The sequence below is a fragment of the Lonchura striata genome, chromosome Z (genome assembly GCF_046129695.1).
Source record: "Lonchura striata isolate bLonStr1 chromosome Z, bLonStr1.mat, whole genome shotgun sequence".
Classification (NCBI taxonomy): domain Eukaryota; kingdom Metazoa; phylum Chordata; class Aves; order Passeriformes; family Estrildidae; genus Lonchura; species Lonchura striata.
In genome coordinates, this window is record NC_134642.1 from 29,993,711 (window position 1) to 30,020,938 (window position 27,228).

General features: G+C 35.7%; 1 protein-coding gene across 1 annotated transcript in view; it reads left to right on the top strand.

Moving 5' to 3' along the window:
- Window positions 1-1,106: 1,106 nt before the first annotated feature.
- The window catches only part of PDE4D (phosphodiesterase 4D), a 348,860-nt gene continuing 322,738 nt past the window's right edge, over window positions 1,107-27,228 (top strand). The window contains exon 1 of the mRNA XM_021534338.3: window positions 1,107-1,643. Coding sequence (XP_021390013.1) covers window positions 1,279-1,643 — 365 coding nt within the window. The 5' untranslated portion in view covers window positions 1,107-1,278. The remainder of the gene's footprint in view (window positions 1,644-27,228) is intronic.

Sequence of the window (27,228 nt, forward strand, 5' to 3'; positions counted from 1 at the left end):
TTGTGCATGAAGCTAATCAGAACAGTCTAACAGTCTAACAGTCTAACACTGATTAGAAGAAAATGTATGTTTTTGTAAAGCTACTGTAGGATAGATAGTTTTGCAATGCTTTCTTACTATGGATTAGTACTGCTTAGTACTGATACTCTGGCAAACAGAAGGACCAAACAAATTAATATTAATAGTTTTCAAATGAACACTTGCATGTGTCCTTTTCATATTTTATCAGGAAGGTGGAGATAATAATTTTGACCTGAATAACAACTGCTAGATTTTGTAATATTACCATGAAGAACAAATATCAATGTTAAAAAAAAGTAACTTAATAAAATGCAATTCCCTTCCAGTGTGAATTATTGCTTGCACATGAGCACAAAAGAATTTGAAATGCAAAACTAATTAGAAAGATCTCTTTAGTATGAAGTTCCTGTTCTGCAGATTTTAACCTTAAATAATTTTTTCCCGCGGCAGTTACAAAGTCCTGAAGCCAGTGGTATGTCATATAAAAGCTTCTCTGTAGCAGAAGACTCAGCATCGCTATAATTAAACCTTCCTCGCCTTGATTTGCAGCCAGTCTTACTCCTTGCGGGGAGGGAGCTTACTCATCAGTGAAGACAAGACCAGGGGAAGGCTTCAAGTTGGGAAACACGATTTCTGAACCTGATGCGGACTGGAAGCACGATATAGGGAATAAGGGGTGGCGGGAGGGGGCCGTTTAAGTAATGAGAACCCATTTTTAACCCACCTCAAAGTTCTCGGTGAACATGGGCGTGAGCAACTTTGCCACCTGCCGTCGTCCGGCAGCGAGAGTCCCTCTGGAGGGAGTCCTGTCCGGCCAGCAGCCACGGCCTCGGGAAGACAGGCGCGCCTCAGGAGAGGCGGGCTGCAGCATCAGCTGCGCTGAACCCCTCCTCGTTCACCCCGGTCCCACTGCCACCCCGCGCCCTGTCGGCATCCTCGTCGCGCCCCCTCCCGTACACCGCAGCGCTCCGCGCCCACTGCCCCCTGTCGGGTCTGCTCTCCCCCGGCTTTAAATATTTCCGAGCGGGATGCCGGCCCCTCCTCTCCTCCTCCTCCTCCTCCCCCTCTCCCCGCCTCCCCTCCCGCGGAGCAGTCAAGACCCGGCGGCGCGGCTGCCCCAGCCGCTCCCACAGTCGGGCGAGGGGTGGCGCGGCAGGAGCTGTCCAACTTTTCAGCACAGTTTCTCGCCGCTGCCCGCAGGAAGGCGGCAGCCGCCGCCCCTGCCCGCCCGCCCGGCGCGGCCCGACCGCCGGCAGCATGGAGGCAGAGAGCAGCAGCGGCTTGACCGCGATGCCCAGCGGCAGCGACGGCGGCAGCGACGGCAGCGGGGGTCTCAAAGCCCCGAAGCATCTATGGCGGCAAGATCAGCACTACCCACCGCAGCTGCGACAGCACCAGTTCCTCCAGCACCAGCAGCACCCCGGGCAGCCGCCGCCGTCTCCCGTCTCGCGGGGCCGCTGCCTGGCCGGGGCTCGCGTCAGGCACCGCGGCTACTCCGACACGGAGCGGTACCTCTACTGCCAAGCCATGGACCGCGCCTCCTACGCCGTAGAGACCGGCCACCGGCCCGGCTTGAAAAAATCGCGGATGTCCTGGCCCTCCTCCTTCCAGGGACTCAGACGGTAGGAGAGGGCTTGGCCCAGCGCTCCGGCCGCGCGTGTGGGGGTGCGGCGGAGGAGCGCCGCTCCCGGCCGCGGGGACGGGATTCATCGGCGGCCGCTGAGGGGCGGGCACCATGGGACCCCTGTCCTGCCGGCCTCGCTTCCCGCTGTGGCAAGGATAAGGAAGGGGCACCCTGCGGTTGCGGAGGCTGCGAAAGGGAGGGGGGCTCGGGCTGCGCTGCCGTGCTGGGGCCCCGGACCCCGGGCTGGGACGCTGCAAGGAACCCCCGGTCAGGGCTCGCCCGAGGCGGGCGTGACGGGGGCACGGGCGGCGCCGCGTGGTCCCGCACACGCCTGTCTGTGGGTGGAAAAGCGGGCACGAAACACGTGGGTGGGAGCGGGACGGAGCCGTGAGCGGGGCGGGCAGCGGGGCCGCGCTTCGCCTGCTCCCGGCGCGCTCCGCTGCCTCCCCGTCTGCCCCTCCTCGCTCCCCGGGAACGCTCCGCGCTGCTGCCGAGCGGGAAGGACGCAATTTGTGCGATGCTTTCACAAAGTTAAAATAATGAGAGCTCTGGGGGTTGGGAGACGGTCTGGCAAATCCAGGTTTAGGGTCTCGTTAGTTTGAATGGGCTTAGTTGTGAAAATAGGCTAATGGTTTCTTAGCCAGAGGGAGGACTCCGTCATCTACTAGTCTATTGTTCCCCTTTAAATGAGCTGTGGATTTATTTTTCAGTATGTAGCTTACCAATGCCTCTTTTACCCTTGATGACTGTAACAGGCATCTGTTTTAAAATCAAATTATCTGTCAAAATCAGAAAGATGTTGAATCTGAAGAATCAATTTATTATTCGGACTTCGTGTTTCATAGCTGGAACCACTTCCTTTTAGTAGAAAGACACATGCTTGCACTTGAATTTTAAGCAGACATTGTGAATAAAGGATTTATGGAGAGAATGGTGGGCAGAGGGACAATACTTGATTCAGAGGGACTCTAGATTTTTGATTTCCTGGATAATCAGATTTTTATAGTGTGATATGCTTGATGAATAAATAATGGGAATCCTTTCTGAACGAATATTGCTTTGTGTATTTCTGTGGTGCACACCGCATTCTTTATTATGGAGCCTTGGCCATAAATCTGAAAAAGACATACTTGAATATTCTCTGGCAGTGTTATCTCTATTTCTAACTAACAGTAAGTTCATTTCCACTTCAAATATAATTAAGAAATAAAAAGAGATTCAGCAATTGTAAATTAGAACAGTATTTTCAAATATGTAATCTTTAAATATGTCTTTTAATATATTTGGTTTCCACACAGCTGTTCTGTTGCTACACATTTGTATCCCTTCTGTGAACTCATTCTTGTCTGAAGTTAATGATGTTAAATTTTTCACTATGTAAGATTTGAAAGAAAAAATAATAAGCTTCAAAAATTAACAAATGTTAATTTTAAAGCTTTTCCCAATGCATTCCTGTTTCTTTTATATAAAAAAACCCTCTAGTGGTCTAGTATTTTTTTGACCTTTAGGAATGAGTGCTGAATTTCAGTTTTCTAATTGCAAAAAAAAAATTAATTTTTATAAATCATAATGATTGGCTTGAATATATTCAGCATTAAGTGATTAGTGATAAGTGATTAGTTACTGAGGGGATACTAAGTCAAGGTGGAAAGGGAGAGTACACATACTATTTCTTTTATTAAGATTTCAGGGCCATTTTAAACTACAATTCATATGACACCTATTTAAATAAGAATTTAAACTTCAATATGAAAAGTATTTTTGTTTTTTAAGTCTTCATTCTTAGAATAAAAATGTTGTTTTGACAGGACATGCTGCTTAACGGAAATTGCTGGATTTTATTTTAATTTTATGGGATTAGTAAAAATGCTTAAGATGTGCTTCTCTTTTGGAAGTAGTAAAGCAAAGCACAGTAAAGAAGTTCCATATAATTCACCATCAAATAACTTTCTTAGAATAAAGTCTCACAGTAAAACATATTGAATGAAGCTAGCAACTATAGTATGGAAATGCAAAGCAAACTGTAACAAATTGCTTTACAAATATATTCAAGAAATATCAGAAAAAGGATGATCTTTCAAGGACTTTTATGTCAAGATTTCAGTCAATTACTACTTTTTTGCTCCATTTTTTGTATCAAAAGCAAAGAAAAATATTTTATTATTCTTGTAAAAGCAGTGACTTGCAAAAAGACCCACAATTTTTGTGAAAAACACCTGTACTTTTAGAAGAATTGAAGTTCCCTTTTCAAATTTAGATATTTTTATATTTCTCTTCTATTTAACCTGTTTTCAAAAGAACATTTCTGAATGGATTCCTTTGTATTTATTGTGGTACAATTAAATACCAGCTTGTATTTCTGAAGACTTCAAATTACTCTGAATATGGTGGATAAAACTCTCTAGAACTGGGGAAAATTGTGTATAAATGTATGGAAAATGCATCAAAAGATAGGGGTAGTATGTCTCAAGTGTAAAAAATTAAATCTATGTAATTGTTTTTCTAGAATTTATTTTGTTTCACTCTACACATATCACAGTTCTGAAAACCTCAATGAAAACCATAAAGGACACTTAATAAACCAAATACACAACTTAGAAGTATTTTCTCTTTTAAGTTTGGTAGAGAACTTAAAGAAATGTAACTGCTACATTTTTCAAAATAAATGAGAAGGAGAAATTACATATGCTAAAATTTGAGTTAGAACGGACTAGTACATCTTTATTATTCAAACTGAAGAGACTTAACATTTAAAAGGCAAAATCAGCTAGCAAAGGTTCTAAACTGAATTAGTTGAAAAACACTATGTGCTTGTAATTTGTGATATTAAATACTGCTTATAATCATTCCAACGCTTTCTCTTTCTCTTCATGACCATCACTAACTTTGCACTCAGCTTATTTAGAACAGTGCTGTAGTTCCCTCAAAGAATACAGCAGCATTTCATTACACAGAAGGATCTATCAGGATCATTGACTAATGAATTTTACTTAAAAGTTGAGATTATTCCTGCATTTTTAAATGAGAAGGTAAGTACTTTGAATTGATATACACAAGAGCTGTACAAAAACCAGGATAGTCAAGAAGATGACTGTGATTATCTGTGATCCAGGGGGTTTAGCCAGTTGTTTAATGTGTGGTCTTGTGCAAGCCATTTAATCTCTGACAATATTTTCTCTTATGTAAAAGAAAAACAGAAACAAGGTAATTATGTGTTCATGCTAAAGTGAATTTTTAGATAATTTTAGATTATTAGAATAAAAAGAACTATGAATAAGAAATAGTAGTTGCGGAATTGGGAAATAAATACTTAAAATAATTTTCTAGTCAATAATACAACATATTCCATGCAATAAATGAAGCTATTCTGGTTATCTTCATAAATTTCAGGTACCTCTTTGCAGATAACTAGCACTGTTGCATGGTCTATATACTCAGGCTAGTTGTTTAAAGAAAACCCCACCTTAGCATTTTTAAAGGCCATTAGTCACATGTCAGTCAAATCATCTTGCCATTTCATCTTTCTATATTCTGTTTTTCACTACTGAAATTTCAGACTGGAAAAATTAGAGAACAAACATTATCAGTCCTAATTTCACTAGTTGTGGAATTTCCCAAGATGCTGTATACTTAAAATAAATCTTAGTCTCTTAGTTTCTTTTTGTCAGGTTTCCCAGGCAATTATTATTTTACAATATGTCCTCTGAAAATTTTATCTCCATTGTTGTTTTGGCCTAGGATTTCAGAAAATAACTTTTCATCAGTATTTAAACATAAACATCCATGCAATGGTGAGGCAACACTAGGTTTTACTATCCAGTAATCCTTGTGTTTTTCCCCTATTGCTGTCTGTTAAAAAAACCTACTTTCATAAGTGAAAAAAAAGTTTAAAAAACTACTTTCATTAAAATTAGATTAAAATTAGTTTCTGTCACAAAAAGTCTACTTCCTATCTTTCCATTTAATGTATGGGACCTGGTCTGACCAAGTAGCATTCATTACTGCATTGTTTACATATGGAGATTGCTCTAATATACTATTATTTTTTCTTGAAGTGTCAATCTTGTCCTTATACCACTTAATAATAATTAATAAAACAGAATAACACTCAAAATTGAATGGAGCATAACAATTCAGTTGCCCAGAGGCTTTATTCTGTATTAGGAGAAGAATGGATGTTTATGCATTAGTTTCTCAACTTTCTGAAGTCTGGGATATTGTATACCACTCTAATAATTTAGATAGATAAACTCTTGGGCTTTATCTACATATAGAGCTATAAAAATAATAGCTTCTTTGCAAATCTGTTTGATTCTCCAATAAAATGCATACCTCTTTCCATCCTAAGCCCCCTTCCTTCCTTCTGCTTGGTTTGGAAAGCTCCTCTTGATCTGTCTTAGATAATATCTTAGCTACTTCCACACAAACCAAGAAAAAGGAAGAAGAGTGTTTTCCAACTTACAGGCCCATAAATAGCATTCTCAGAATTTAGTAGCAGCTTCTAATTTAGAATTTTGTTGTTTACTTTTCTGGCAGTGTATTATGGCTTTGTTTACTCCTATGTAGTACTGGCACCCAAGATGTTAAGATAATTGGCATATGGTATCCCTACCTCAAAGACACAAATAAATTTTGCAACTTAGTAAACATTGGATTACTGTTCTTTATAATTGTCTATGGAGATAAATTAAATAAGAAACTTATGTTGTAAATATTTCAAGTAAGTGACTATTAAGGGTGTTATTTTCATGTTTTGAAAGCTTACATTTTCTGATTGTTGGAGTTATGTGACCTGAACTATATGAGTAGCATTAATTTTCATGCTGTTGGAACTTGTAAAAATATGAGATAATAAAATTCACATATTCAAATATATTTTAATATGAATGTTGCTGAGAAGAAATGGTTCAGATTTCTTAATTTAATAAGTATACACCTGATAATTTAACAGGACAGTTTCTTCATAATCAAACAGAGAGTAATAAGGATTTAAACACTTTTTAAAAAAGATGTAGCCATGTGAAGTTCTACCTTAAAATTATTAGCATAACTGTTTAATGTGTTCATATATTTAAAATCTGCTTTAATATAGCAATATTATTTGAGCATTAGTGAAGATATACGTTGAACACATAAGCTCATGGTGTCAGGTCAGTTGTGCTCAGCTGATGCTATAAACATGTGGAGATATCAGGTACAGAGCTGAAGAGTAATTTAGATGGAACTTTTGTGTAAAATACTGAAACAACCTTAGTAAGTTTCTTTAAAAGTCATCTTAAACAGAGTTAAAGAATTTTAACTACATTTTATCTTCCTGTAGAGAAGGCTTTGGAGCTAGCAGGAAAACCTGTGAGATTTGTGTTTAAACTATGAATGAGAGAGGAAGCTGGGAACATACAGAAAAGCAAGGCAATGCCATTTGACTTCTAAATAGTTTGCCTCAATGGACAAGTTCCAAGAATGAATTTTTTGCCACTGGAAGGCAAAGGTTTCATGAAAAAGGGTGTTGGACCAACATCACTCTGTGTCAGCTGATAGGGTGATTTGAATGTAGCTTGGTTCTTGCCAATGTGAAGAATGTCAATGTTCCTTTCCCATAGTCAGTATAAGGTATAAGGTATTCAGCAGATCTAGAAGAGTTGAGCTTTGAGTTTACTTTCATGAACAAGAATACAGGTTATTTCTTAGAACAAAAGGATTTTTTTGGTAATAGAGTAGACCCACCACCATTTCAGGATCAAATCCAAAACTCCTCCAGTAATCTAAAGAAACTAGATTCAGTAATTAGAAATCTGATTTAATAATGCATGTTTAGACTACATATTTAAAGGTGACAAGGTGACAATAATATTTGCCAATAGGAATGAAAATGTATAGATAGGATTTTGAATTCTCTTAATATTTGTTTTGATCATATTACCTACATTTCTTCCTTGATGCTTTAAGACCTTAAGTAACATACAGCAAGGGTTACAGGAGGGAAGCAATAGATGTCTACTAATAGCAATTACTAATAACAGTTAGTAGCTAGGATATGTCACACATTTTTCACTCCTCAAATTCTTTTCAGAGGTATCTGTCCTGTTTTCTGTGTGTTCCTAATGACTTAGCATGTCCTGCTCTGGAGATGTCAAACTATACCTTTAGCTTAGTAACGTGGCTGCCATTGTGCATATGTGCCTGGCTACTTTCAGGTACTTTAAAAAGGTCTGTATTACATATTAACATGACAGTATTTGTGCCAAAGTTGCACAGTATGTTTTAGATGTTCCACTAAAGAAAAATAACCACACACTGATGATAAATAAGACAAATCTGCCTGCTCAGTTAACTTAGTACATGCAAACAAATATGAAAGGGCCAAAGAGAAACTATGGATATGTAGCACTATACAATCATGGAATCATGGGATGATTTATGTTGGAAAGGACCTTTCTAAATCACTTGGTCCAACCATTGCTCAAAGAAGATCTTTTGAGAACAGATTGCCCAGTTCAGTGTTCAGTTCAGTCTTTAATACTCCCAGGAAAAGAGTTTCTACAGTCGCTCTGGACAAACTGTTTCAGGATTTGACTATTCCATGGTAAAACACCTTTCCAATATCTAGTCTGAATTTGCTATGTTCTGAATTGGGTCCTTTGCTTCACATCATATCACTGTGCACTTCCAAGAAACTCACTCCATCTTCTTTAAATCCATTCTCTGATCAGAGAGATAGCATAGTTCCCTCAGTGCAGTCTCACAAATGTGTAATAGCAATTTCACAGGTCTACTGGGAAGTCTAGTGCTCTTAGTGGTTTTTTTCAAGTGCCATTTATTACATACACAATTAGAGGAATGACTGACTCCTTTGGTAGATTAGTTTGCATAGACTATCCTGTCATTCTCTCCTTGTCTGGGATCTGTAACATCTTTTCTCTCTTCTTTCAGGGAGAGAGGTCACCTGCAAGAATACTCAGGAGGAATAAAGACAGGAAAATACCACCATGATTTCCAAACAAATAGCTTGTTGAGGACTTTAGTATCTCTCAGAGATGTTATAAATATTTCCACTCTTGCCCCTCCTGCCTTGGCCAAGATGATCTAAGGCCTATATAGTTCCAGACAGGAAAAGTAAGTGTGATGGGAATGGTTTTCTCTAGGCCATCTATCCACCCTTCTAATTCCAGAAATTAAAACAATGAAAACCAAACCTCGTTTAAAAATCTCTGGTCCAATACTTGAACCTATGGCCTGACTGCTGAGCTTGACTTTCTGTTACTTCCAGTAGTCTAAGGTTTCAGTTATGCCATTCTAAGGTTTCAGTTTTCATGGCAAAATGCCATGAAAATTGGAGATTGCAAACTGGATTTTGAAACCCCAATTACATTTTTCCTTTTTTCCATTGCCATTATAAGCTCCTCCAAAAGATGTTTCAAAATTTTACCCCCCTGGAAAAAAAAGTTGTTCTGGACTGTGCAGTGTAGAAAACTTCTCGTAAGAACATCTCACATAACAAGAGAAGCTTAGAGGGGAAAAAAGCACAAAAAGCTACCATCTTTGAGGACTTGAAAGTCACTAGAAAATTTAAATGTGGTAAGAGCTTAGCTTTGTTTAGTTATTCCTCCTGAACCAAAGTCTTCGAGCATTATTCACATGAAGAAGTAGTAGTGTGAAATGAGAACTTGGTCATATATGGGGGAGGGCAATAAAAGCCTCAAACCATCCAAAAATTATTTGGATGTATATTTGAACACCCACATTGAAAAGACTACTTAAACACAGTCACAGAGAATTAAGTCCAACTCTGTAAATTTCGAGAGGTTTAATTCATAGTAAGTTTATATTAAATACAGAGCTCATGAGGCAAAGGTTTATTTTCCACTCTTCTAGGGTATGTTATGACAGAGGGATGAAAATCTCATGTCTGATTCTGGAACTGAGAAACCATTGGATGATCATCACTCAGTTATCACTACAGTTTTTCAGACTGTGGTCACATTTGTGCTTGTTTACATGAGAGGATCATAAAAACTAATAAGAGTCAAAGCAGCTACTATTCAAATAACCTTTACTGTTTTGGAAAGGTAATTAGTTGTTTATCTTTGTTTGCAATTATTACCTCTACACTCATAATTTTAGGTTAAACTCATAAACTTCTGGTTTTTTACTTATTTTTTTCTCTCCACTTAGGAAATGAAACAGCATCAAGTATTTCAAGGCAAAGTTAGGTTCTTAAGAAATAGACTTTTTATAGAAGTGAAAAGACATGCTACTACTGTGAAAGTATATGGAAGGAGGATAAACATTCTGTTGAACAGTTTGCTCACTGTTATAATATAAAATTAAAAATACCACAGATTTGAGGTGATTTTTTTGTGAATGCACTTGTGGGTGCTCTTTCTCTCTCTCTCTGTTTCAAACACTTGAGAGAACATAAAATAAAACATTAGTAATGTCCTATCCAATGACAGGATAATGATATAAATGGTGGCTGGAGGTACAGATGCGCTCCAGGAACTAATGTTGATTTAATTTCCCTCTTTTGACTTACAAACCTTAGATTAACAACGAATACATTTCTCTGTGCAGCAATGTTCTAGGAATTTTTAGGCATAATCTGTGCTTGGCTGAGAATAAAAACAGCTTACAGTTAAGATAGGTATTTGGATATATCTACATTGTTTATAGGGTTTCCCATATGTGACCAGAAAAATGTCTCTGGGATATTTAACATTACAAAAATTGCACTAAAGATTTATTTTCATCAGTGAGAAAAGAATACCTAATAGCATAAAGTACAAATTACTCAGTTGCTTACCTGAATTCCTATTTTCCTTTAGTGTGAGTTACAAAAATGCTAAAGAAACTGAAAACATCAACAACTAATAACATTCTGAAGACACTAAGAAACTAAGATATAGGATAGAAATTGATAGGAGGAAACAGAGCTTACCACTAAATTTTCACCAAAATTTTCTGGCTTGTCTCACAATTTTTTGGCCAGTGTTCTCACTAGCTTCTGTCAATCTATCTTTGTAGTGATTTGTTGTCTTTCCTAACAAAATAAATAAATTTACAGTCATGCTTAATTACTGTAACTAACAGTTGCTAATAGTAACAGGAAGGGTGTTCAGCTGGAAAATATAAATTTCCCTAGTATGGCCAGAAATTTAGATGTATGGCAGGAGTTGTTCTGAGCAAAGTGATTTTCCTCCCACCTTATACTGCCAGAAACTCTACATGTCATTAGAAAAGTACAAATAAACTAGCTTCCCATGTTGATCTCCTGAAGACTATTAGATTTTCTTGAATTTAGGAAGATTTTCTCTTAGCACTATTTTTCTTTTGGAAAGGTTGTACAATATTCAAAGTAAGTTTGTGTTAAAGACATAGCAGACCTTTTATATAGAAATTTTAAAACTGGATGGCAAAAAATATCATCCGTTTATTGGCTTAGAATCCTAAAGATGAGAGATTTCATAGCTGGAAGAGAGCTCATAGCAGAATCATCTGTACCTGTTGCAGATATTTTCTTGCTTGCTTGCTTTCTTGCTTTCTCTTGCTTTCTCTTTTGCTCTCTCTCTCTCTCTCTCTCTGTTTCTCTCTTTCTTTTATTTTTGCCCCCACATTTTTGGTGGCCTAATCTGGTAGTTCCTTTCTTTTGCACCCTTCCCATTTTTAATCCATACCTTTCATTATGTGACATGTCCAAAACTGTTTCAGGCCTTCAGAGCTATGCTGGATATGCATAGAGCCAGGCATATACTAACTGTTCTGCAAGATATGCCTTGTATATTTATCCTAGATTGATAATTTTTTTTCCCAACAGCATGGAAGTAATCTATCATAAATGTCTTTTAATGCACAGTAATCTGAAATGCTCTTCAACAAAACTGCTATGTGATGCTGAAGTTCTAGTTTCCACCAGTTGCGTTCTTACAATCCCCAAATTGATATCAAGTACTTTGAGTTCATGAAGCATGAAAAATTACTATAATCAAAACAGCTTTATTTATATCAAGTAACTTGTAGTATAGGGTCTGTAGGAAGCCTTATTAGATTGCTAAAACTTTTGATGCCACATTTAGAAGTCTATAAACTTCTAGAAGAAATGCCTGGGACTTGATAGTCCCATTGAAATAACAGGCAAACTTTGAATGCTATAATAGTAGTAAAAGTGTTAGTGTAATATAAGTGCAGGGTAGCATAAAAATAAAATATAGTTTTTGTTTTTGTTTTTTTTTTTTAATTAAGAAATGCATACTCAAAGGAAACAAACTGAGGAAGTAACTTGAAGTGCCTCTTTTCTTGGGGTGAAATGTAAAGAAAATAATTAAATTATTAATTGTGAAATTCTTATGCCTATTAAATAACAAAGCAATATAGCATAATCCAATGAAAGGAAACAACTGACTAGTTCTTACATGGATCATACTCAGAAGCAAAATTATATCATGGAAATTTCAACTGTAAAAGTTCTCTCTATGCACTTGTCCAGAATGTACATTAAATGTTTTTAGACCTATTTAACTTTTAATGAGAATAAATGTGGTTGAAAAATTAATGACTGGATCAAGGAAGAAGAAAATTATCAGATATGGCAAGTATTTTTTGTATTGTTTTAGAAAACCTTGGCGCCCATAATGCAAATTAAAGTAATTGATTCTATCGCTATTTAAAGAACCTATCTTTTGTTAAATTTATAGCTGCCCTTAGTAAGAATAAGGAAACTTGTGTAATTTGAAACACAGGTCAGAGAAAAAAAAAACTTAGTGTGAGATGATGGTAACAAAACTGAAAGAACTAGGAAATTAAACTGGTACAGAAAACTAGAGACATGAGCAGATTGAAACATATGTGCATTTTCTGTCCTCAAAATATGTGGTATTCAAAAAATTTTAAGGGAGCATAAATTGAATATTAGCTGAAAAATTATACTTAAGTAGATGTCAATTTATTGCAAATTACAGAACTTAATCACTTCAATTCTTGCTTTAGATACTTTACATTAAGTTTAAGGTAATGCATTTTTACCACGTGCCAGATAGTGAAAAAGAAACACTTCTGCTTTCAGGTCTACTTCTCCTTCCAAGAGCTATGTATAATTGAAGTCTGAAGAGCTATGTATTGATTGAAGACTGAATTTCAGTAAACTTTGTCCCTTTAGATTTTAAACAGGGAGGTGATAAGGCCAAGAGGTCCTAGAGTGGTACTGTGTTTACAAGCTTATTTCTAAGGAAAAACGCCTCTGTTAGAAGTAAAAGACTTTTAGTTAAATATGAGCCTTAACATTGCAAAGCCAGCTTCATCACTTCTGTGCCCTTCTCACCAAATATAAAAGGAGAATCAAAAGAGAGTTATCCAATATGAAATTCAAATGGTTCTAACATTTTTTGGCTGTATATTTTTATTCAGGTAAGAAATGCTTTACCAAGATGCTGCTCTGTGACCAGCAGTGTTTACAGTCATTAGCAATATGATATGATGGACTAAACACATGTTCTAAATGCAGGATTTGAAGTAACAATTCTAGTAGCAATTTATTCCCATTCTTACTCTAGCTCAAATGTACTGAAGTGTGAATGTTTATTTAATTTATTAAATTATTTAAATTTATTTACAGATTTTTGACTCTGCAGTTTTACCCTAATTTGCAGCTCAGAAAAAAAAATTACTATTCTAGATGGGAAAGAATCCCACAACTTCAAATTAAAATAATCAATGAAAATTCATAATGAATATCTCAATATGAACTTCATGTTCTGAGGAGTTGAATGAATTACAAACATAGAAAGCAATTATTTTAAACCCCCTGGAATAGCTTGTTTGCAAAAAATAAATTTGAAGTGAGTGATGACTTCTAGAGTAGAACATCCCATTTTCAGCAGAAAAATAAATAAATATGCCAGGACATCCTGTGATTTTTGCTGATTTCATAAGTACAAAGAATTTGATACAACAGGTGTAAGTTCTTCAGTATCTGATCCCCACGTTTGTAGTTTCTTGCCTGTAAAAAAGGATATATGTCCAGCTGATCAACTCTTACCCCCTATGTGAAAGCTCTGTAAGAAAATCAAATATGTTTGTGAATATGTATCTCTCAGCAGGAAAAAATACGCTTAAAGACAGACTAAGGTACTGTTAATGTTCTGTTTTCAAAGTTCTTACCACAATATACATGTAAAATTACATGTCTTGAGCAGAAATTAAAACTTATGAAACACTGACTAATACTGAATAGTTTGGAAATGTTGAATTCTGCTTTACTTTTATTCTAGGTAATAATGATGGTTGATTGTGTATTAAACATATACTCATTTCCTTGCTTCTAAGAAATTGTTCTAGGACTTACATAGATAGCTATTTTAGTTTATGACATGGATTGTATTAAAATTAAGGATGTTATCAGAGATTAAAAAATAAGTTACTTTCAAAATACTTAATTTCCCATCTGGATCTTTCAGCTTTAATTTCAGTTGTGATTGTATCTTCCTCAACATACTTAGTGTCTCTTTTTGTTCTTTATATATTATTAAATTTGGTTTGCCCTAAGTTTAATTTTATGCATTTTAAAGAAGATAATTTCATTACTATAATTGTTCTAAATTTTGAAATGTGTTTCTGAAAACTGTAGTTAAAATAACTCCTTTTTCAGTAATTCCTAAAATCCACATTAATAAAATCTGCTGCAGTGATTATGTTATTTTGGTGGATTTGAAATGAACTTGATTAAGTACAGAGAATTTTTAGTTTTGTGTTTTTATTGTAGATTTGTTTAGATTGGAAAAGGCCCTTAAGATTGTTGAATCCAACTACTAATCCAGCACTGCCAAGTCCACTGCTAAACTATGTCTACAAGGGCTGCATCTACATGTCTTTTAAAAACCTCTAGAGATGGTGACTCAGCCACTTCCCTGGGCAGCCTGTCACAATGCTAGACAACCTTTTTGGTGGAGGATTATCTACTAATATCCAAACCATTGTCCTCTCATTTGCTACCCAGGAGAAGAGGCCAATCCCCACCTGGCTACAGCTTTCTTTCAGGCTGTTGTAGAGAGTGGTAAAATCACACCTGAGCCTTCTTTAATCCAGGCTAAACACCCTCAGCTGCTCCTCATAGGACTTGTGCCCTGTGTCCTTTGTTTCCTGTGGAGACCCTTCCCCAGCTCCATTGCCCTTCTCTGGGCTCACTCCAGCTCCTCAGTGTCTTTCCTGCAGTGAGGGCCAGAGCTGGACACAGCACTCGAGGTGTGGCCTCACCAGTGCCCAGCACAGGGGGACAATCCCTGCCCTGGTCCTGCTGCCACACCATTGCTGATCCAGGCCAGGATGCCATTGGCCTTCTTGGCCACCTGGGCACCCCCTGGCTCATGTCCAGCCACTGTCACCAGCACCCCCAGGTCCTTTTCCACTGAGCAGCTTCCCAGCGATGCTGCCCCTGAACTGTAGTGCTGTATATGGTGTTTTTGTGATTCAAGTGCAGGACCTGGCACTGGGCCTTGTTGAACCTCACACCATTGGCCTTGGCCCATTGATCCAACCTGCCCAGATCCCTCTGCAGATCTTCCAGCCCTCCAGCAGATAACAATCCTACCCAACCCGGTGTCATCTGCAGAGTGACTGAGGGCACACTCAGTCCCTTTGTTCAGATGATCAATAAAGACATTAAACAGGACTGGCTCTGATACTGACCCCTTGAGAGCCCCAATGGTGACTGGCTGCCAGCTGGCTATAGGTCGGTTCACCTCCACTCTCTGGGCCTAGCCATCCAGATAGTTTTTAACCCAGGAAAGAGTGACCCACCCAAATCTTGAACAGCTGGCTTCTCAAGAAGGATACTGTAGGAAATGGTGTCAAAGGCTTTACTGAAGGCCAGGCAGATGTTGACAACCTCTCTCTCACCCATTCAGCAGGTTTGCTTTGTTGTAGAAGGTGATCAGGTTGGTCAAACAGGACTTGCCTTTCCATAAGTATGGAACTTATGCTGGCTGTTCCCAACCCCCTTGATTGTCCAATTGAACTTGCTGTAGGGTAACATTCAAGATAATCTGGTCCTTGACTTTCGCTGGACTGAGATCTGTAGTTCCCTCGGTCCTCCTTCTGATCCTTCTTGTAGAGTGGCATTAGATTTGCCAACATCCAGTCAACTGGAACCTGCCCAGTTGAGCAGGATGGCAGGTGAATGCTTGAATGTGGCATGGTGAGCACTTCTATGGGCTCAGGACCTCTGGGTGGATCCCATCTGGCCACACAGACCTGTGCAGGTCAAAGTGGTCTAGGAGGTGGCTGACCATTTCCTCCTGGATTATGGGGGATTTATTCAGCTTCCTGTCCCTGTCTTCCAGCTTAGAGGGTGGGTACCCAAAGAACCAAGTGTTACTACTAAAGATTGAGGCAAAGAAGGCTTTAAGTGCCTCAGTCTTTTCCTCACCCTTGTCACCAGCCAAGGCTGGAAGTTCTCCTCGGTCCTTTTCTTGTTGCTGATGTATTAGAAACATTTTTTGTTGTCTTTAACTACAGTAGCCAGTTTAGGTGCTAGTTGGGCTTTGACCTTTCTAACTTTCTCTCCATATAGGCTCATGGTGTTGCTATAGTCCTCTTGAATGGCCTATCACTTCTTCCAAAGTCCATCATTATCCATTAGTTCCAGAGTTCCAACTGAAGGTGCTAGGATAAATTATGGTGGATAAAAAAATGTTTGGCCTACATAAATTAAGATTTAATAGTATTTATAAATTCTAAATATAGAATTTATTTACTATATAGGACAGCTTGTATAATAAACAGGTAGTTGATAAAAAACCATTTGAATATGTGTTTTGATTAATAAAAATGTTACCTAGGTGGAAATTAAAATATACACGATATATTTTGTATCTTTTACATTATTAGGTGTTACATTTTGAAGTTAGCACAAACTTTTCTCAATTTTATTAGAAAAAATTCCCAATTTCTGGAACCTTATATATTGCATAAATTTAATTTTATATGAATATTATGTAGCATTTTGGTTATTCAAAATGCTACGAAGCATTCTTTTATTGAGACACAATATCAAATTTTAGAAGCCAGAAAATGTGTATTACTTTCAAAACTGACTCAGTAAAAGAAAGTGGTTATTTTTAGCCTCTCTATATCTGTTATTAGGCTACCAGTGCCTTAGTTTTGGTAGTGTTGAAGCCTTAGATGTAGTGATGAGTCATTCCAAAGATCAAACTGCCCTGTAATAAGTCAAAAGACTCTAGAATTTAGGTATATGGAAGGGATTGCAGATCCAAGGAAAAGAGGCAGTACTTACAGGAAGAAGCCTAGATCAGAATTTCAAGGTGTCACAAAAAGATTTCCTTCCACAGATAGACCTTCTTTTCACTTAAAATTGTGGAGGCAAACATCTTACCTACAGTGTCTTGGAATATTGGATTGACAAAATAAATCAGTTTTTTTTTAGTATTTGCCTAATTTACCTAAACAGTGTAATTGAAAAATACAAATATAATGATGATATATTGATATTGATCATACCAAAAAAGCATCACCCCCTGATTATGTTCATTCTCAGAAGGAAAGCATTTCTCCAGTGCTTGCACTGTACAGCTTTTAAATTATATGAACTTACATTTCTGCTTCCACTGATTTTGTAAATACTTCTGAGTTTTATGGATTTCTGTATGATCTTTGAGCACTTTTGCCTCTTGGCACAAGCAGAAGAGTGTCTGAGTGAGAGGAAGGTGGTGGAGTCAGATAAAATCACCTTTTCTTTAATTACTTAGAAGGAACTTAATGGACTGACCTTTGGGATAATATTAAAATTTAACACCAGTAAAATTTATTTGTACTGTAAGTGGTGCAGACACTAATTTAAAGTAGCTTTTGTTTCAAAAATACCTTAATATTTTTGCTGTTTCAGATGTTAGCTCTTACTTTGGATATTGGAGGATTTTTTCCTATGAAATACTAATAGTAGATATTACCTGTCACCTGAATAGGCTCAATGTATGGCAGGATGTATGGTTTGTAATTTAGTCTACAGTACTTGATCCCATGCTGAATTTTTTACTGCTCAGGCTTAATAACTTGAAGTCCTGTTCATACAGAATGTCATCAATATTTTTGCAAATATCAAGGAAAAGTAGTCACTCCAGTGGAGAGCAATGTGTTAGTTGAACAAATAACTCTCTGGTGGATTTCTCACTAGCTGTAAGAAGAACATTTCCAAGTTGTTTGAAAATTTGACAAGTGTTAATTGTGAGTTGATATCCTGAGCTGATTTGAAAGTGGGGGTTTTCACAGAGGAAATATGATGTAGATAATGAGGGAATAGATAATGACCAGCCTTGAAAGGAACAGCTTCTGTTTGATACCATAGAAAGGGGGAAAAGGCAAGAGGAGATTAGGTAATTTTCTTTGCAGCAGCCTTCTGTGTGAATAAAGTAGATATAAATTAATGAGAACCTGGATGTTAGTATGTTTGCAGATGGATAGGAAAAGTTGCATCTGAAATCTGGAAAAAGAGTTTTTCATTTTAGTGTGCACCTATTGCCTTGCACAGAACAGTCCTGAACAAGTATCAGTTACAGAATATATTCATACTCCTATGCAACTATGTTCAGTTTTGTTTGGTTAATAGAATCATACAATAGCCTGACTTGGAATAAACCCAAAAGGATTCTTGACTTCAGCTCCTGTCCCTGTGCAGGACACCACAGGAATCACACAATGTGCTTGAGAGCATTGTCCAAACACTCCTTGAGCTGTGCTGTGACTACTTCCTTGGGGAGCTTTTTCCAGTGCCCAGCCACGCTCTTGATGAAGAAGCTTCTCCTGATATCCAGCCTGAATCTCCCCTGACGATTTCAGGCGATTTCACTGGCCTCAGCCCTGTCACTGGCTACTGAGAAGAGATCGGTGCCTGTCCCTCCTCTTTCCCTCCCAAGGAAGGTGTAACTGCCATGGGGTCTCCTCTCAGTGTCCTCCAGGCTGAATCATCCTTGCACCATCTAACCTCAACCCTGTATAGAGGAGTTCTGCCTCATATAAATTTATTTTGGGAATTCTATAGGCTCAGAATCATATATATGCTCTAGTACTTGATGTCTATTATTTCCTATTTATTTATCTAAATATTTTTGGTTTATGATGTATTTCAGTAGTAATCCTATAGCATGATTTTTTGATAAATATGAAATGGTACTTTTGCTGTTACCCATTTGTAAGTGAAATGTGAAAAAAAGCCCTGAGGGATGTCTCCCAGCATGTCTAGAATTTATTTATCAGTAAAAGAGAAACTTAGCTGCAGATATTTTCATAGCATGTTCAGCACTCCAGTGAAACTCTATGTTTATTTTGCCAGGAAGGTCTGTTTCACAAACACGTGGGTGCTGATTGTCCTCAACTACCTCACTCAACTGTCTGACAATGAGACTCCCACACCACTACATTTTATCACATTATAGCACATCCTCTACTTTTTTTTTTCATAACCATAACTTTTAGACCTCTTGGCTAATATTAATATCATAGTAATCAGAGGAAATGTATGAACTTAATTTATCAGGGATACTTTGAGAAGTATTAGATATTATTTGTGCAACATTTAGATTTATTTCAATTTATAATTGAAATGATATAATATATATATTTATTTCAACTTATTGAAGTATAATTTATTTCTAGTGTAATATAATTTGTTGAATTATAATTTATTTCAATGTATTATTTTTTTTCCATGTTTCTTTTTTTTTTTTTTTCTTTTAATTAAAGTGATATAAAAAAGGTATTTCCCTACACTTGACTGGGGAAAGAACTACAAGTAACTTATTTACAAGGAAGTGGGATTACAAACCAAAAAATTTCTAGCACACTGTGCAGAGGCTATAGCCTGCAAAGGACCTCAGTTATTCATAAAGTCCTCACAAAACTCCCATTTTGAAGATTCAAAAATTACTTGCATGAAGATTGCCAGCTAAAATGGAAGGAGATGCAAAATAATATCCAAGTTTTGTGTAGATGAGTCTCTTGAAAAGTTTCTTTTAGAGTTAACACAAGGTATGTGAGGATATGATAGCTGAGGAAAGACTGCAACTGAAGAATAAGACACTCTACATTTTCTGTCAGGTTAGGGTTGAAAACAATTTGGTACTGGGTTAGTGTCAATACAAACCTTATATATTAGCTTAATTCCAGGCAATTTGTTAATAAAGTTATATACAATGGGTAAATAACAGACATTTAGGCTTTGGATACATGATGGTAATTCTGTATAGTACTGTTCATATGGGCTTCTTCTGCACATAAAATCTGCTTCACCTTTAGAAATAGTGCATTCTTCCAAATGAAAAAAAAAAAGGTCAGAAATTTGGGCTGTTGGACAAATATTTATCCTTGAGATAATTTTTGATAGAGTGAATCTTGAAATATGTAATATTTGGGTAGATAGGCTTGGCAAGAATTTTTTTAAATATTAATGTGTTCTTATATTTATGTGAATACATAATATTGGTACATGTATATGTATTATCTGAACACTCGTGTATGTGTGTTTCTGGCGATTTGTTGAAAGAATATAAAAAGACCAACAACAGACAAGTTGTAAATGTAAGTTAAATGTCTATAAAAACAGCTATTCTGTGTTACTATGAAGAGTAATTGCACTGCTTTTGTTGTTGGTGTATGAAGCAGGGACATTCTACTGTCTCTATGTTTAGAACATAATAAAAATTATAGACCTAGTAATAATAGATTAAATATAAAAAATGTTGAGACCAAGCAATGTACATTAATTATGACTGTGACACCTAATTAAAATGGAGATTATATATGCACGTGAAAATATATTAGGAAGAAATTGAAATAAAGTAAATCAGTAGCCACTTTATAGAGCATTTGGTTTAACAGACATAAATGTTCTACTTTCACTGAATAGGAAGTCTAGAAAAACCAACATTTTCCTTAGAGATCAATCTCAAAATCCATGTATATAATTTATTCTTGATGTTGCTGTATAAATAACAGGTTTGATAAATACAGTTGTGAAACTAACTTCTTGTAAATTTGGGATATATTGGGATTTTCTCTATTCCTGCTTTCATTATTTGGCATAAAAAGTGATGAGGAAGAAACAGGGAAATCTTTCTTTCTTTCTAAACCTACAGTGGGAATTCCTACAAATAAACTGGAAACTAAAATGGCAAACAGAACACTGGAACATGCATCAAGTCTATGTTTTAAATTTCACCTTAGAGACTGTGAAAGAGATCTACCCAGAGAATGCCTATCAAACACAAGTTCTGTCAATCTATCTATTATTCAATTATTATATATTATTATATACAAAGTTACCCATTATGCAGTTTATCTATGGCTCTGCATATAGGAAACTGTAAGTCCGGTCCCATTTGAATATGGAGATGAGAATTTGTTCCTCAGTGTTTTCCCCCAGTTTAATGAGAAAGACAGAACTCCTTTAAAAATGCAGGTAAATGGACAGTTTTGCAATCTATGAATGTGTTTTGGTATCTTAATTATATCTTGTTGTTTGATGATCAGCTATGGTCACTCTTCACTTCCTTGCTACTTAACATGGAATTGATAATAAAACACCCCACTCTAGCTGTGTAATCTGAAGTGCTCTTAATTAAAGGATAAAGGTTCCAAGATGACCAACAGCTTTTAAAAATAGTTGCCATTTTCCAAAATCTAAGTATATTATAATATCCAGTATGTTCTCCCATAGTTCTTTGTTTTGTTTTGTTCTTTTGTATTTGTGTTTTTTTAAATTTTTGTCACAAAATATGCTTTTTAAAAAATGTTGTGAACTAGTTATAATTGTGTGTTTGCAGGGAACACTAACCCTGTTTTGCTGGTGGTTTTGCCAAATGATATGGTTATATCTACTGTGTGGTATTCTATTTAGTACAGGGAGAAGGTGTGCTGTCTGAAGAGTAGGGAGTAAGTACCTAACCTAGTAGTATGCCTTTCATGGCTTTGCTTTTTACAAAGCCAATTTACCTACCACATTATTAAACAAAAACAACTCAAATCCTGCAAGTCTCCTGAGAAAACTTTCTAGATTTCCAACTACAGAGTAAAACACCTATAGAAGCAGAGGTTACGTCTCTAAATAGGTAGTTAGCTTAAATTCTGCTCTACCACCTTCTGTAAATTGAAAGGCTAATGAAAGCTAGGTGATTTACATGTCAATCTAATCATCCCATAGCAGAGTATATAATAAACTGTGAAATACTGAACAGTGAAATGAGATACAGCTGTGGTTTTTGCCCAGGCCTTTTATAGTTTTCATCAAAATGTTATTTTGTCTGGTGCCTTAGGTACCATCATATAGGTTATAGGAAATTTCTAGAATTTAATATTAAGAGTCTATGGAAGAGTGATAATACAATGTATATGTAATTGTAGAAGTCTACAGAACACTGAATTCTAATATTTTTTTGCCATAAACTCATATCTGCAGCCTTTTAGTAGACAGCCTATTGTATGACTCATATTTCCTTAAGCACTTGAAATTGTTTCCCTAGAGAAGGGAAAGGATGTTGAATAGTATCTGGTGGAAATGATAACACAAATTGTAATTTGTAGTAAAGGTTAATTTAAAATAATATTTTTATTGTAGTGCAATTTAGAAATCTTAGTACTCAGAGGATGAGATACTTCAGAATGGACAGCTAAGGTGATGTTGCACTGTACAAAGGATTGAAGAATACTACTTTGCAAATCTTTGTTCATGAGTGCTCTCTTTGAAAAAATGCTCATGTGTGAGTTGTTTCTTTAACAGTCTTTTATGGGATATGCAGCATATTTTGATTGCTACTTGATGATATATCCACCCTCTTTATTTTTATTTTCACATTTATATATTTAATATTGCTTTTAAATGAGATAATAAATGTGGCTAACAAATTATTCCTGTTTTATTCTTCCCATTGCTTGAACTTTTTGACTTTTATCTATATAATACTCTGATTTAGTAAATTTAAACTAGTGAAGAATCAGCATAACACTGAGTAAGACCTACCTGAAAATGTCAAAATCAAATTTCAGCTGATTTCTGGTAGAGTACCTCCAATGTAAGTATTTCTAGGAGGATATCACATCATTTTATTATTGTGTAAACAGAGTTTGGAGAGTAAAAACAGGCTCTGACAGATAGTTTTTAAATGAGAAGAAAACACTGACATGATAATGAAGATGAAATATCAGCAGAAGCCTACAGGGTGATCTAGAACACAGTAAAATTAAACGCAGGTTTCCAATGATAAAATTCAGGGTTAGATATCAAAAAGCTAAGCCTAAAGGTACATAAAAGGGACCAAAAAATCTTTGAGGAAGACAAAATTGTAGTGAGACAGAATTGTAGTGAATAATTGTTATGAATCTGCATTTTTTTTCAATAGTGGCTATATAACATTTTAATATTTTCTTCACTTAAAGCCCTAATATTTCAGCACTATAATGATGGTAACCTAGTTACACCTATGCAATAGCTCATTATTGGAAAAATCATAATCAAGACTCATTACCAAGAACAGACATTTTTAAATTCAAAATGTATGCTTGGATTATTTTTCTTGTGGAATTGAGTTAAAGATATTGAAATTGTTGAAACAGTAAATTAACTTATTTTTGCTGTTCTTCTGATGAAACTTTTCTGGGCTTGGGACAATACAGCTGTCTTAAAAAAGCTGTGGTTCATTACTATTTTTCTTTGTATGATCAATTTTCCTGCAGTTTTGGTTGTAATCCCTGGTGTTCAATCTGCCTTTTGTTTGACAGGAACCTGACAGAACAAATTGAAATGATAATTTGTCATTACTATACATAAGTGGAACCCTCACAGATATAATGTAGCAAAACCACCATCACAGTTCACCAGACTGTGTTTATTGCCTTTTAAAACACTTTTATTGTACCAAGGTCATGTTGTGCACTACAACATTTCATTTTTTGTTGACAGTAATTATTCTCCCAGCTCAATGAAAACCAAGTTTGTAATGCTTTTCATGAAAATGATTACTTGGAGATACTGCCAAATTTTAGGTAACTTTTCACATTATTAAAAAGTATATAAGCTTCAGCTGCCAGGAATAAAGGCAGAATAATACTCTCTTACATTAATTTTGAATCTTTCACTTTCTATTGTTTATTGCCTTTGTACATTTTAATGATAGTTTTGCCACGACAGTAGTTTACAGTCTGTGGTGTGGACAGGGGCATATATGGGCCTGCCTTGGTTATTAACATTTTAGTAGTTTAAAGATTGCTGACCTATATTTATACGTGCAAAGTATCTCATCCTTGAATTAAAGTTCACTCTATAACAGACATTTCTTGGTACTTGTATATATCTGTATATCTGTTTATGTCTGTATATTCAAAATGCTAAAATATTATTTTTGCATTCATATATGCTCTTAATTTAAATTTCATCTTCAGATGACTGGTGAAGATTATGGCCACAGTAGTCAGATGGCAGATTTTTCAAGAGAAATCTTGGCTGCTTTAGGCATCCAATTGAATTATTTGTTTTCATATATATTCAGCATTGCAGGACTACCTTGGGAAAAATGGGAATATTTGGCATAGTAATATTTTGCATAAGAAAGCTCAATACCTTTTATCCTGAATACTCTAAAATTATTTTTTATAATTTGTCATAAAAATCTATGTCTGTGTAATCATATGTGTAAACACAAGTTTACTCAAGGAAACTGTTATTTGACGTCAACTACAAAACAGAGTGAATGAAAGAATGTAGCCTGTTTTTAAAAAAAATTTTTAATCTTGAAAAAAATTAAATATCCCTATACCCCATCTAAAATTAATTAAATACTATTCAATGACACAAGTATAATTTGCAGTCATAAACAGAAGCAGATCCAAACAGTATCATACTGTAGGAAACAGAGCAGCAAGGAAGCATCTGTATCTTCTCCTACTAGTAAACTGATACTATTTTCTTCCTTGAGTTTCTGTGTTTAAAGATATTTTAAGTAGCAAGGTACAGGGAGTTGTTTTCTTATTTGTGCAGGCCACTCCAAGAAGAAATATTACTGTGGAGCACTTTGTATCATTTCTTGTCAAGCCAGCAAAGAAGCTGATTCCAGCAAACAGGAGTTAGCAGTTCTCCTGAAAAAGTAAAAGTAGAGAACAGAGATTACACTTTTAGATTGGATCAGGAAATATAATGACAGCAGAATGCTGTTACTTCAGAAAGTAATAATCAACAGACAATGTAAATCATTAGAATAGAATATTTAACCAGTTAACTGTTTCATTTAATATAACTTTTGATCAATTCCTGAAGTTGCAGCTAGAGAAAACATCCAGTAAAGCTGGTTCTTGGTAAAACAGGATGCAGTCCATCACTTTCCTAGAATATTTGCAGCATAAATAATTTTATGCTTCTCTATACAGAGTTTTGATAATATTTCAGTATTTCTTCTAAATATAACTGTAATTTCAAGATTTAAGTTCTTAATCAACATTTGTTGATTCAACTGTTGTATTGTATATGTTTTACATCATAAGACTGCTAGGATATGCATCTCGTTTCAAGATGAAAATAAAAACTGATCTAAAACGTACCTAGAAAAATCAGATCTGTGATCTCATGTCTGAACTGTCTGCAACAGCTCTACAGAAATTCATGCTAGTTCAGAGTGTATGCCAATTTAGGGAGGAGTGCATCAGTATCAAAGCTTTGTTTTCTGAGAAATAAATACTAATATAATTCTAATGTGAACCAGTAGTAGAAGTGGTAAGTCTATAGTCCTGACTGCATGCCTTTTTAATAACCCAGACTATCCTTTCCTAAGCATGAAAAACTAGCTTAAGAAACAGCAGAAGTAAGAGAGCCTGGTTAGCTACAGATTGGGATCTTGCGGTTGATTGGTTTTGGTGTCTGAAGCAGTATGTTCTCAGAATGAATATTTTAAATGAAGTTGCATCATCCATAAATATTCTAGTCCACTTGTGTCCTTTGGATACAAAGTTCACAGTAAGCCTATTTAGTGAAGCTGCAAATACAATTTTTCTCCCTTACCTGGTTGCCTTACAGAATTTACAATCAATAAATACTGTTGCTTTGACTTTCTTAATCTTTACAGTTTCTTCCTTTAATTGGTCAATTTCTTCTTTCCATTAGGAAAAAAACTCACATTCTCCTTAAGACATTAACATAATCAGACTAAATATATTGAGGTATTTTTGGTAACATGATATTTACTCTTTTAACCTGAGACCCTTTTCTTTCTAGCTGAAAGTTTATTTTGGATAATGTTAATTGACAAAAAATTAATTTAAATTATTATTATTTGTTTATATTTTTATAATAAAACTGTTTTTCTCATCAAAATGCAAAATTTGATTTATAGAAAATATTCCAAGAAAAAACTAAAAATCCCACATCTCTATAATTGCAAAAAAAAAAAAAAAAAAAAAGTTAGTTTAGAAATATATAGTTTAAGTTTAATCCTCTATCCATGTTTATAAACTTTGTCTTATAAAATTAAGTTTCAAGAGAGGGATACCTGTTCATTTACATCTGTAGAATGTCTTGAACCCTTGTCTGTTATTTCAGGGCAGTTTAATAAATCTACCCTCCAGCGGCCTCTCTTACTCCAAATGACATAGAATATACTAATTTCTGTATTTAATTTAGTTGTCAATTAATTTGGATTATGTGGAGATTTTGGTGGAAATAATTTCAAATGACACATCTTTCTCACCTGATTTACTGTGCAAATGATAAGGCTGATTCAAAGGAAAAGCATTCAAAGTCAAAAATGCATGGTTTGAGAAGCAAAGAGACTTCATTTCAAAAAGTGACCATCTTAATCTACAATGGAGTAACATTCTGAGCATCTGAATTTTGTGTAATTCTTTTCTGCACTTTGCACCAGTACTTTGCTCTAAAGAAAAATTTTCTCTGGAGCTAATTTTAGCAGAGAAGAATTTAGGTTCCTACACTGTAGCAACTTTAAAATAAATTTATTTTGAGTATCCATAACAATATTCTGCTGAAGAGCTGACATCTATAGTTTAAGGAAAAGTTCAGTTCTCTGGTAGTTAGGTTTTTTAAAAATATTATTTTAATGAAATTATTTTGTCATTTGTTGAATGTCTCCTTCTCTTTTTTCTTCATTTTGTTTAGCCCTTATTTCAATTCTATGGCAAAACCAAATATTTTACACGCCCAAATCCATTAGGTTGCATGGATTTCTGTTGGTTTTGGTTTTGTCTGTTTATTTTTTCATTTCTGTAAAAATTTTTATTATGTTATATAAGAAATGACTAATAGATGTCCATATAAAAAATTAATAGCTTTCTTAAGATCTTGTTGTTACTTCATATTCTGAGAGCTGGATATTCTTGATGTGTGAACAAATTTCTTTCAAGCACTCTTTTAACTGCCTAACCACCCTGTGCTCATGTGTACTTATTTACTTAAGCTTTGCCTGTAAAATTTTATTTTGTAGCTTATCTAATTTAACTATGTGGATAACTGGTTAGTTTTTAGTGGTGTGCCAAAATCACAAGTATCTGTGTAATTTATTTGGTTTTGGTTTTGAAAACTAACTTCTGGG